The following is a 12640-nucleotide window of genomic DNA, read 5'->3' on the forward strand; positions in this document are numbered from 1 at the left end:
CTCTCAACTGCACTGTAAAAAATTTCTAACCCTCCCAAATCAAAAATTTCAAGTGACCGATAACATATAAATTTTTCAATTGGCCCAAGTGAAATTTTTGTTGCAATAGTCTGTTAACATTGGCTCAATGAGAAATAATACGTCAGATTAATTGAAAAATTTAGATGTTATCGGTCACTTGAAATTTTTGACTTGGGGATGTAATTTTTTTTTACAGTGTGCTGTTTTTTCATTGCTGTCATTTTTGTTGTGTATTTATTTTGTTATTGAGACAAAAGCATTTACATATGGATGGCACGGATGGTGCCAGTGTTACGGTTTAACTGGGGACCATGTTAATTGTGACTTTCGGCCACAGATTCGTCAATTCCAAAAAACTTGAGCAATTTGTTCATTACGATTAAACTTTCTTACTATGTTGGTATCACGTATTTATCTGTAACGGCAGAGGCCCTTAAAAAAAAAAAAAAAAAAAAAAAAAATATATATATATATATATATATATATATATATATATATACCCAGTTCCACAGACAAGGCTTAAGCTAGTCTCAGACTAAAATGCATGTTTGAGCTGCTTTAACTGAAAGCAACTTGCACTGATATATCTTAAAATATGTCAGTTCCATTGTTTTGTCTCAAGATGCACATCAGTAATTTTTTTTTTCTAAGGCACGTTTTTAAAAGCTACTTAAATGTCCTAATTAAACTAAGGCCTAATCCTGGCTTGATCTAACCCCTGTCTGTGAAACCAGATAAAGTCATTTTTGTGATGGGATTCGAACTCATCACATTTCAAGTTCAGAGATAACAACAATGCCATTTAGCGGATGTAAAATCTTGCAAATCTTGGATGTAAACAAATAAATATCGATACAGTGTTTTTTGAGAATCAACACAGTATCGCCAAACATAATATCCTAATATTCACGATATTTCCTTACACCCCCAGTAAAGAGCATGTTTTTGGATGTGATACTCTGCTGGGAAAGAGAGAAAGGCTCCACCTGTTCGACCTGAGCTTGTGATGTGCTGGTCAAACAGAAACTCAGCTGTGTTCCCTTCCTGTCTCTCTCTGCTCCCGTTTGCATATGTGTGGTGATAATGGAGCAGCAGGCTGCACTCCACCCTTCCCCACCCCACTCAAACCAGTCCAGCTGACTATTGACACTCCAAACATTTCCATAGCCTGCCCGCACACGGAAACACAGGAGGAAATACAGTGAGGAGAGAAAGAGCAGGGCACCACAAACTAGCATCACTCTCATACACACTCACATATTTATATATAAATGTATTATATGCGACCCTGGATCACAAAACCAGTCATAAGTCGCACGGGTATATTTATGGCAATAGCCAACAATACATTGTATCGGTCAAAATTATCGATTTTACTTTTATGCCAAAAATCATTAGGATATTAAGTAAAGATCATGTTCCATGAAGATATTTTATAAATTTCCTACCGTAAATATATAAAACATTTATTTTTGTGAGTGAATGCAGCACAATCGCGAACATAAATGGACAACTTTAAATGAGATTTTGTCAATGTTTCGATTTTTTTGCACCCTCAGATTCCAGATTTTCAAATAGTTGTATCTCGGCCAAATATTGTCCTAACAAATCATCAATGGAAAGCTTATTTATTCAGCTTTCATGTGATGTTTAAATCTCAATTTTAAAAAATTGACCCATGTGTGATCCAGGGTCACATGTGGTCTATATATATTTACAGGGCTTGACATTAACTTTTTTTTTTTTTTTTGCTCATCAGCCACTGTGGCTAGTGGATTTCCAAAGTTACTAGCCACTTAGCAATTTTACTGGCCACAATTTTGACATCGACACCATAGGGAAAAACTGCCATATAGACATTTTTAATATTAGCCTATCTCATAATTCGGCCGCAGGTGTATTAGGCTGCTGTCACTTTAAGACCTGACGCACAAATCCATTATACTGTTATACATGGGTTTTCTTTCTCAACTGTTTACATTTACATAAAACATAAATTACTGTGTTTACATGAATTCTCGCCAAAACCGTCATTTTGACATTATTTTGTGTGTATTTGACTGTTTAAGCGCAATAAGCAGCATTAAAGGCCACTGCTTAAATCCATATATATACTGTATATATAAATGTTTTATTTATTCCACTCCATCCAGTGTGACTCATGTTTGTAAATATGGAATAGACAGAAAGTCTAGTCAAACTCTTTCAAGTCTTTATGCCAACTGTATAATCATCATGTGGATGAATGTGGCGTGACAGTGGCTTTGACCAGTGTTTCCCATCTGCTTTTGTCTTATGTACCCGTTGACTTATATAATTCTTGTTCTAATAAACTAAGCATGTGGGGCTTAGTAGTTTCAATAAACAGGTCTGAATTCATGGATAACAATGCCAGGATTGGTCTCTCTCCTCTAATGCCACTTCTGTGAAATATTGACATTGTTCTCTACATGCAATTTACTGGCGCCTGTCGGTTCTGTGTATGCGTGTGTAGTTTAAAGCTTGTCATGCGTCTCGATTGGGATGTAAAACTAAGCTTGTGTTGTGTTTAGATGAGTGTGCACTTTACCTTAGTTACGTGAAAGAGAGAGCTTGTGTGTGTGTGTTTAAGAGATCTTGTTTCTCTTCCCTGAACACATGCTACTGGCTGATAAATATTTGATATAGTATAGAGCTTCAACTCCCTCCAAAAGTCTAGAAGTCTTAATTTTGCTGAGTCTATTTGACCCAAATCAAATAATTTCCTGGTCTTATTATGAACGATTCATATTACATTATTCCATTTCGGAATACATTGCATTTATTCAATATTTTCATTATGTACACTACTGTTTAAATGTAGGGGGTCGGTATGATTTTTAATACTTTTCAGCTAGAATAATTTTAATTTTACAAAATATTTCCATTTCAAATAAATGCTCTTCTTTTTTACCTTAATTTTTTTTTAATATGGATTCCAAAAATATGAAGCAGCACATTGGTTCAATATTGATAATAATAAGAAATGTTTCTTGAGCAGCAAATCAGCATATTAGAATGATTTCTGAAGGATCATGTGGTGATTTTTTGTTGTTGTCACTTTTCATGGTCCAATTAATACCGGATATATTCAAATCCCGCCCTATATTTTGTTCCCGCTGAACATATGGTTTCACTCAGAAATACGTTACATGCTAAAGTTAAAATGGGTTGGTAACGCCAGTTCAAAACAATATGATAATGAGGACCTTATGTAGCCCCGCCCCCTTTCAGTGCTGCACTCGTCGTGTTCTGTCTTCCAGTTTGTATTCCCACAGCATGAAAGTAAGATCTTACAGATTTATGCATGAACTGCTAATTTTAAAATCTTCCCGGTCTACTGACATTTATGACATTCGCTTCAAACATTACAATAACTCTAACTCTAATTACTAACTCTACAATAAGTAAATCCACTTGACGTCACCAGCTAATTACTCTTTGACAGCGATGCCATAGAAATATACAGAGCTACAGCAAAAACTGAAGTTCAAACACAAATTTCTAAAGATGGCTGCACGCTTGTTTCTCCAACTAAGGACTAAAGAGATCTAACGTGATCTGTAGATGCATTTTTGTTTAGTTTTGTTTTCTTGAGGTGTCACTATGTACATCATTCTCATATGACTCAAATGTGTGTTACATATGTTTGCACTTCAGTTTTATCTTAATGGCAAATCAAGGGTGTTGTTTTCCATCCTTGTGTAAAGCTTCTGCTTTCCGAATGATCTGGTTTGACGAGCGCCACTGAGACTCCTCACTGGATATTACATGCAAAATTGTTATTGTTTCCACTATTCATTATTCAGAAATATCAACGGTGAGCAAAAAACTGGATCTTCAATCCACTTTGGCCTCATATGTCTCTGCTCTTCATTTCAGTTCTGATTCTGGAGCCCGTGGAGAGAGACGACCTGTGTGGAAAGACTCTGAAGATCACAGACTTCGGGCTTGCTCGGGAATGGCATCGCACCACAAAGATGAGCGCGGCGGGCACGTACGCCTGGATGGCTCCAGAGGTCATCAAGCTGTCACTGTTCTCAAAAAGCAGCGATGTATGGAGGTGAGCTGCCGCCCTCCTGTGGACTGTGTTTTACAGCCTAACTAGAAGTTCTGTGGCTGATTATGGTCTTTTCGTGTTAGTTTTGGAGTGCTACTCTGGGAGCTGCTGACTGGTGAGGTGCCATACCGTGAAATTGACGCTTTGGCTGTGGCGTATGGAGTTGCCATGAACAAGCTGACCCTTCCCATCCCCTCCACCTGCCCCGAGGCCTTTGCACAGCTGCTGGGAGGTAAGAACAGTTTTGGTTGAACCCCATGAAACATGCACCTGTGAACATCAGGAGTTCTCACTTTCCTGAAGAGTTTTGCTCCAACCCTAATCAAACACACCTGAACAAGCTCATCAAGCTCTTCAGGATTACTTATGCCTGCTACAGACTGTACGATTTCGACAATCCTATAAGCTCATTACAAATCCCACTGTACGACATGGATCTAATAAACTTGGGTACGACCAGAGCTGGACGAAGTACACAACTTCCTTACTTGAGTGAAAGTATAGATACTACTGGTCAAATATTACTCCGTTACAAGTAAAAGTTGTAAAGACCTATTTTTACTTAAGTAAAAGTACAGAATTACTAGTTTTTAAAAATACTTAAGTATCAAAAGTAAAAAGTAAATGTCAATGCATTGTTTTATTATTGTTGCATTGTTGTATGTAATACTTAAAGTACCGTATGCCTCTGAATCTACGCCTGCCTACCTACCCTCATGTCAATATCAAATTTATTTCTAGAACACAGTTCCAGTAGTGGGATTGAATGTGAGATTGAATGTAAGATTGAATAAGTGCACTCAATAACGTCCACAATGGTTTCGGACACCCAAATGGCTGTTCCCTCAAATATTGCCCTATTTAAAGTTTTTTTGGCTTTTAGTATGAATATGTTAGCCTTACTGTTATCTATAAGCTAGTGTGCTCCAAAAAAGTGACAAAAGTCGCATTTAGAAGACCAAACCCAACGTTGAAAATGAAAATCAGGTTTATGTCAGAATCCAATGTCAGATTGACGTTGATCTCCAACGTTGGACAGACGTTGTATTGTGGTTGAAAATGAAAATCGGGTTGACGTCAGAAACCAACATCATTGTTCTGACGTCAACCCGACTTTTATTTTCAATCAATATCCAACGTCAGTCCAACGTTGGGTTCTGATGTCAATCAGATGCAGGGTTCTGACGTCAACCCGACTGTCATTTTCAACTAAAATGCAACCCCTGCAGCCAAAATCATCCACTGACTGATGTTACTTTCTACTCAAGGACCTTGACAGAATTGTAGTGGAGTAAAAAGTATGATATTTGTCTTTCAAATGTAGTGAAGTTAAAGTAAAAAGTTTCCAGAAAAAAATAATACTCAAGTAAAGTACAGATACTCAAAAAGTGTACTTAAGTACAGTACTCAAGTAAATGTACTTTGTTACTGTCCACCTCTGGGTACGACATGTATGTAGACTGTATGATGATGATGACACCTATTGAATCGTAGGCTACGACGCTAGTATAGTATAGAAGAATAAACCGTCATCAGCATGAGCTAGTGGTGAACAAATAGAGCAAGAAGAATCGCATTGGCAATTGTGGTTTTTATGTGTGCTGAAACAAAGAGGAGGAAGTGGAAGAGGAGAATATGGATGCGATCGTGGCTAGAGAAAAGAGGCCAACTTGGCACATCAATCTTGCAAATGGAGCTTGAGGAAAGTAGTTTTAAGTATTCAAGTCTCATTGATCAATACGCCATTTCATGTTGCATTTTTATTGGCTACTCTGTAGACAAGGTCTTAGCAGCAAACACACTGTGAGATGATCATGCTAAATTTATGACATTGTCGGAAAATGATCGCAGGCTATCTTTGGTCACAAGATCGTGACACAGCCGTATTTTAAGCTCTCTCACTGTACGGCGTAGGCCCAGTGTTTAGGAGCCACGACCTCAGAAATCGACCACAATTGGCCATCTTTTGTCTGGGACAGTCCAAAATCGTACAATGTGTACCGGGCATAAAAACAAAGCCACATGAAGGCAAGCCTGCAAGGTTAGCCAAAAAAAAGAAGACAAGGCCATTTTTTTTAATGGATGTCAATGGAGAAGAGGCCTCACTACGCTGAATAAACCACTTTTGTGGGACAGCGGTTTATCATTTAATGAATCGACAGCCCATTGGCTAATCTTCAACATGTTTGATCTATTTTTAGAGTTTACACCAAAAAAAATGCTGTTTCATAAGATATGTCACTGCACTTCTCATTCATTTCTATGGTATCTGCAAACAGTGATTGACTGTCGCACAACTCAATGACGTTGAGGCTGTAATGTGATTGGTTATCAAGTCACACGTGATCCAAGTTAGCCGTTACGCTTTCTCCAGTAGTAGAGCCCAGAGGTGTAAAGTCCAGGTTCAGAAAGTAAAAGTCTCCTCAGTATTTTGATCCAATCACCTTTATTTGCTAATTAGCACAGTTTTTAGACTGGAGACAGAACTAATTAGTGAAATCAGCTGGCTGAGTTCATGGGTGGAAAAAACATATCCCAGCTAGCAAAAAGTCGTCTATTAGACGTTGAATAGTAGACGTAAATCTTCAACGTCTAATTACGACTTTTCAACGTTGAAAACAGGTCGATCTTCAACATCTTGATGGAATATGTAAAACTCTTTAAATTTATTTGAGATAATAATGAACATGATTTGCTAGTTTGTTTTTCTCCGTTATTTTAGCATGTATAACAGACTTATCCTGTCTTAGATGATCAGTTGAAAACATGTGGTATCTTAGATGATCAGTTGAAACACGTAGTCAAACAGTCCGGCCGAAACTACTAAGTTGAAATCACGTTGAAAACCAACTTATTTTCAACCATATTTCAACGTTGAAAGACGGTAATTGTTTACTGGGATGGCAGGACTTTTACTTTCTGACACCTGGACTTTACACCTCTGGTAGAGCCACAGACCCTCGTATGTGACCCATCTCTCCTAAAAAGTTAAGGCATGTGCGTTTGATCAAGGTTTCAAGGCAGAAAAGTGGACCTCGAGGGAATCCTTGCTTTACATCACATCCTCACTTTTCTCTCTCTCTCTGTAGAGTGTTGGTGTCCTAACCCACACGGGCGTCCTTGTTTTGGGAGTATCCTAAAGAGACTGCTGGACATTGAGCAATCAGCCATGTTCCAGATGCCCCTGGAGTCTTTCCATTCCCTGCAGGAAGACTGGAGGCTGGAGATCCAGCAGATGTTTGATGAACTACGAGCAAAGGAGAAGGTATGGACCATAAATAGATGTTTGTCTCACGTTCGGTACATCTCAGGGATTTAGTATCTTACCAGTAGCTTGTGGTGGACTCCTGAAATATTTTTAGTGCAATAGTTTAATGCATGTTTCAGTTGATATTAACATTAAGAAATATGGATCACCATTTACCGTATTCTATCGACCAATACTATCATACCACATAATTAACCCATTTAACTATATAATTAATATTATTTGTTTAATAATAATATTAATTAACATACTAAATGTCACATCAAAGTATTGTCAAGTTTTTCACTTTCAAATAAAATATCTACAATAATACAGTACAATCTTTGCTTTATTTTTTTACTGTCAGTTACCAAACAATACCATAATATTTATATTATAATTTATATTAATATACGATTTGTTAAACCATCATTAAATGAATCATTAAAATGAATAAAAATAAATACAAAATAATTAAAATGGTTATTTTAAAAAGTATAGTACCGTTCAAAAGTTTAAGGTCAATAAAATGTTTAAATGTTTTTGAAAGAAGTCTCTTATGTTCATCAAGGCATTTATTTGATCGAAAATACATATAAAAACAGTAATATTGTGGCATAATATTACAATTTAAAATAACTGTTTAACTTTTTAAAATAAAGTTCCTTCAGAAATCATTGAAATATGCAAAAAAAATTAAATGCTGAATTGGTGTTCAAGAAATATTTCTTATTATTATCAATGTTGAAAATATATGCTTAATATTTTGTGGAAACCGTGATACATGCACAAGATTCTCTGAAATATAGAAAGTTCAAAAGAACAGCATTTATTATATAGACATCAACAATGTAAAAGTCTTTACTGCAATTTTAATGCATCCTTGCTTAATAAAAGTATTAATTTGTTAATGTTTTTTGAAAGAACTCATTTATGCTCACCAAGGCTGCATGTATTTTTTGATCAAAAATACAGTAATACTATGGGGGAAAAAATCTTATGGACCCAAACTTTTGAAAGGTAGTGTACATTTACAGGTAGATATTTGATAAATTTTGGATCTAATAAAGATACAGTAGAGATTTTGTGTGATTAAGAGACCCATGTATGTTTACACACAAGTATTCTGAACCAATATGCAAAATTAGCCTAATGCGTGGAAAAATCGTATCACCTACGCCTTAAAGAAATTACACTAATGATATGATAAGCAATAACTTGTAGGCGTAGTGGATTAGTGGTGTAAATAACTGCCTGTTCATTAGGAGTTGCGATCCTGGGAGGAAGCTCTGGCACGGGCCGCTGAGGAGCAGAGGGAGCAAGAGGAGCATCTGAGGAGGCGCGAGCAGGAGTTAGCCGAGCGGGAGATCGACATTGTAGAGAGAGAGCTCAACATCATCATCCATCAGATGTATCAAGAGAAACCACATGTTAAAAAACGCAAAGGCCACTTCAAAAAGAGCAGACTGCTTAAACTCGGCAGGGACAGCAACTGCATCAGTCTGCCATCTGGTGGGTGGAATGGGAATCTAACTATATATTTATTTATTTATTAGTTATTTTTAATCAAATCATTGTTATTTTTCAGTAAAATGTGGTATATTTTTACCATACCATGCAAATCAAATCTAAATCAAATTTAAAAGGAAGCTATAAAATAATATCCTTAAAGGTGCAGTGAGCGATTTCTGAGAAACATTGTTGATATTTGAAATCAACCCAAACAAACACACCCCTCCCTTCATTGCTCCGCCTCCAAAATGCACGAACACGCAATGCAAGAGTGGATGTCTCTTTCTTTATCATAGCTGAAGCAAAGGAAAAATTAACATACAATACACAAGAGTATATTCAAGCAAGAGTTTGTTGTTAGTCGCCAGCGGCTCCAAACAAACAACGACACTCAAAACTGTAGATAACATTACAACAACAGCATATCTTGGTTCTGTGAAACATAACTATAAATATAGCAGCATCCACTCCAATTATTATTATTATATGAAAACACCAAAAACTCACCACACCTAAAAAAAGTGCACAAGCCCCAATAATCCAAATAGGTGAAAAGTTGCAAAAAAACCTCCTGCACACTTTATAAAGGTAAAAAATACAGCAAAAAAAATCGCATTTTATCTTGCATTTGCATTTTTATTGTCTTTTTTCATCTTTTTGCCTATTATAAGCTCAAGCAGTTATTTTGCCTGCCGCTTGAAATTCTTAAGCTCTTAAAAGCCATTCTGTTCATTGGCTGTCAATGTTTTTATCATTCATGAGCTGGAAAAAAATCACTCTGAAAGTGTTTCCATCGATATTGTCATTATCATTGTAGCTGTGATGTTCACTTTTCTATCCTCATTAGAGCGATTATTAGAACTTTATAATTACCGTTATAGTCATTGTCCTTGGTGTGAACGTCAGCTGTGTCTCTGACAGCATGCGTCTGTTTTAGGTTTCGAGCATAAGATCACGGTGCAGGCGTCACCCAGCGTGGACAAGAGGAAAGGTCAGGGGAGCGAAAGCACCACTCCTCCAGCCAGCCCAGGGGTCATTCCTCGCCTCAGAGCGATACGCCGTGAGTCAAGACCAGAGGAATACACAACATTCTTTTGCTTTTATATAGTGGAATAAATAAGACCCAGAGTGCATTGCTGGTCAGCTTAGTACATATTGATGGATGCCTGCACTGCCATGTGCCAAGAATCAATACCTAGACACTGTGAAGTGCATTGAGACTGTCTTAGGTTACATACTTGTGTCTCTATTTAAAGGAACACGCCGACTTTTTGGGACTTTAGCTTAAGTAAATAAGTCCATACCCCTCTCATCTCCGTGCGTGCCGTAACTCTGTCTGACGCACCCACCGCTAGCCTAGCTTAGCACAAAGACTGGAGGTAAATGGCTCCAGCTAGCATACTGCTCCCGATAAGTGACAAAATAACGCCAACATTTTCCTATTTACTCCGCAGAAGTAGCAGTGAATCGCCTTCTGAGAAAATAGTAGTTCCCAGTATGTATACGGTTAGAAGATGGCTGTGTCTCATGTGACAAATCACAATATGTAAATAGGAAAATGTTGGCGTTATTTTGTCACTTATTGGGAGCAGTATGCTAGCTGGAGCCATTTACCTCCAGTCTTTGTGCTAAGCTAGGCTAGCGGTGGGTGCGTCAGACAGAGTTACGGCACGCACGGAGATGAGAGGGGTATGGACTTATTTACTTAAGCTAAAGTCCCAAAAAGTCAGCGTGTTCCTTTAAACCATACTTCATGTAGAGTTTTGTAGCAATAATATGTAGTTTGCTAAAACAAACATAATATTGAATATTTTCTGAAATGTGTTCATCACTTGTATGTGTGGTCTAGTGACACCCAGTGATGGGAGGAAGACGTGGGGCCGGACGGCAGTGTGTAAGAAAGAGGACCTAGGGACCAAGAAGAAGGGCCGAACATGGGGACCGAGCTCCACACATCAGCGCGAGAGAGTCGGGGGGGAGGACAGGTACACCAAAAGAATATTAAAGAATATTAAAGGATTTTCCCGCCAGCATTTTTGAAAAAAGTTGCCAGCCAGCGCCAGCATTTTTTTGATCATTGTCACAAAAGTTTCATGGCCCCTAGAATATTTAGTTGTATGAATATCTGAACATGCAAAATATCAAAAGAAAGAACAAACCCTCTGCTTTAAAAAAAACTGTTTTATTCTAGCTTCATGCATTCTTTTTTTATCAACACATGAATGTGGGTAAATTTCAACATTTTGAGTAAAAGGCTGAGAAAATCACATTTTTGTCAAAGACTACATCCAGATCTGATTCAGAATGATGATTGAAACATAGATGGAGTAGATCGAGTCCATCATCGTCCTGTACCTCGTCCTGACATTTCATTCAGTAACTTTAGCCAATTTTGATTTATTTGCCCTTTAATGTTGATGATCACGTTATTTTACGCTATTATTTCTTTCTGCTTCTTCTTTGCCTGTGTTTTGATCAGGAGATTTTATACTCTTTCAGAAGATGTGTAATAGCGCCCCCTACTGTATAACAATGAAAACACAGAAAGCAGGAAAATTCTGTCAATGACGGGAAAATACTTACCACTTATTGTCAAATTCATTACCATGCTAAACTCTTCCAAGAATTGTCATGATAGGAATTGCCATAAACACCATTTTACAGCACAAGTTGCTTAATAGTATTTTTTTTTTAGGTTAAAATCACTTGGGGAGGGCAAGGTGTGGTCCTCCAGTGCCCCAAATCTGGGGAAGTCCCCAAAACATGCTCCTATAACAGCTGGATTCTCAAGTCTAAATGAAATGGGTGAGTCGGAATCACGTTCTTCTCATAGACACTCATAGACACTTATAGATTTGAAGACCCAACACTACAACAAACACATTAATAACTGACATGAACTGAATAGTCATTTTATGGCCTGTTTCACCTTCTTATTACTTCATCACCCGTATCTTGTGTGTAGAAGAGCATTGTGAGCTGGATGACAGTTCTCCAGGACGTCTGGCTCCTGATCTGGGCAGTAACGGAGCGCTGGAGGAGGTGGGCTCGGGATCGGGAATAGGCTCACAGGACTCAACGCTTCGACGCTGCAGTCCGAGGAAGAAGAGCGACCTTCTGCTGTTGGGCTGCGCCTCCATACTGGCGGCTGTGGGACTCGGTGCTGACGTCTGCCAGCTGGGACGACAACAGGTACACACTGTTAGAGAGTGAGAATGTGGGAAAGAAAGAAAGAAAGAAAGAAAGAAAGAAAGAAAGAAAGAAAGAAAGAAAGAAAGAAAGAAAGAAAGAAATATAAGAAAAGAGGTTAATTAGGAGGACAGATTATAGCTGGACATAGCTGTTATTTATTTATTTTTGTCGATTTTTAATTTAATTGTCATAAACAAGATTGCAAATATGGATTAATACTTTAATTAATGATGATTATACATTTAATTGTACTATTTATGCAAATTAATGATTGTAATTTAATATGTAAATAGATATGTTATGTATTTTAATTTACAAAAAATAATTATATTTGTGTATATTATATAAACTATATATATATATATATATATATATATATATATATATATATATATGTGTATGTATGTGTGTGTGTGTGTGTGTGTGTGTGTGTGTGTGTGTGTGTGTATTTGCATATATATACACACACACAAAGACACATATATAATATATATAAATATGATAAAAATATATACACATATATTATATAAACACAAACTTTTATGTTATATGTGATTAATCATGATTAATCAATTTGACAGCACTAATAT

General features: G+C 37.1%; 1 protein-coding gene across 1 annotated transcript in view; it reads left to right on the top strand.

Annotated features, from left to right (window-relative positions):
* map3k10 (mitogen-activated protein kinase kinase kinase 10) overlaps positions 1–12640 on the top strand; it is a 33474-nt gene that overhangs the window by 16106 nt on the left and 4728 nt on the right. The window contains exons 2-9 of the mRNA XM_084123599.1: positions 3922–4102; positions 4183–4331; positions 7189–7364; positions 8612–8858; positions 9796–9918; positions 10708–10843; positions 11554–11663; positions 11824–12050. Of these exons, the coding sequence (XP_083979725.1) occupies positions 3922–4102; positions 4183–4331; positions 7189–7364; positions 8612–8858; positions 9796–9918; positions 10708–10843; positions 11554–11663; positions 11824–12050 (1349 nt within the window). The remainder of the gene's footprint in view (positions 1–3921; positions 4103–4182; positions 4332–7188; positions 7365–8611; positions 8859–9795; positions 9919–10707; positions 10844–11553; positions 11664–11823; positions 12051–12640) is intronic.

Source organism: Abramis brama, assembly GCF_963993115.1.
Source record: "Abramis brama genome assembly, chromosome: 9".
Taxonomy (NCBI): Eukaryota; Metazoa; Chordata; class Actinopteri; order Cypriniformes; family Leuciscidae; genus Abramis; species Abramis brama.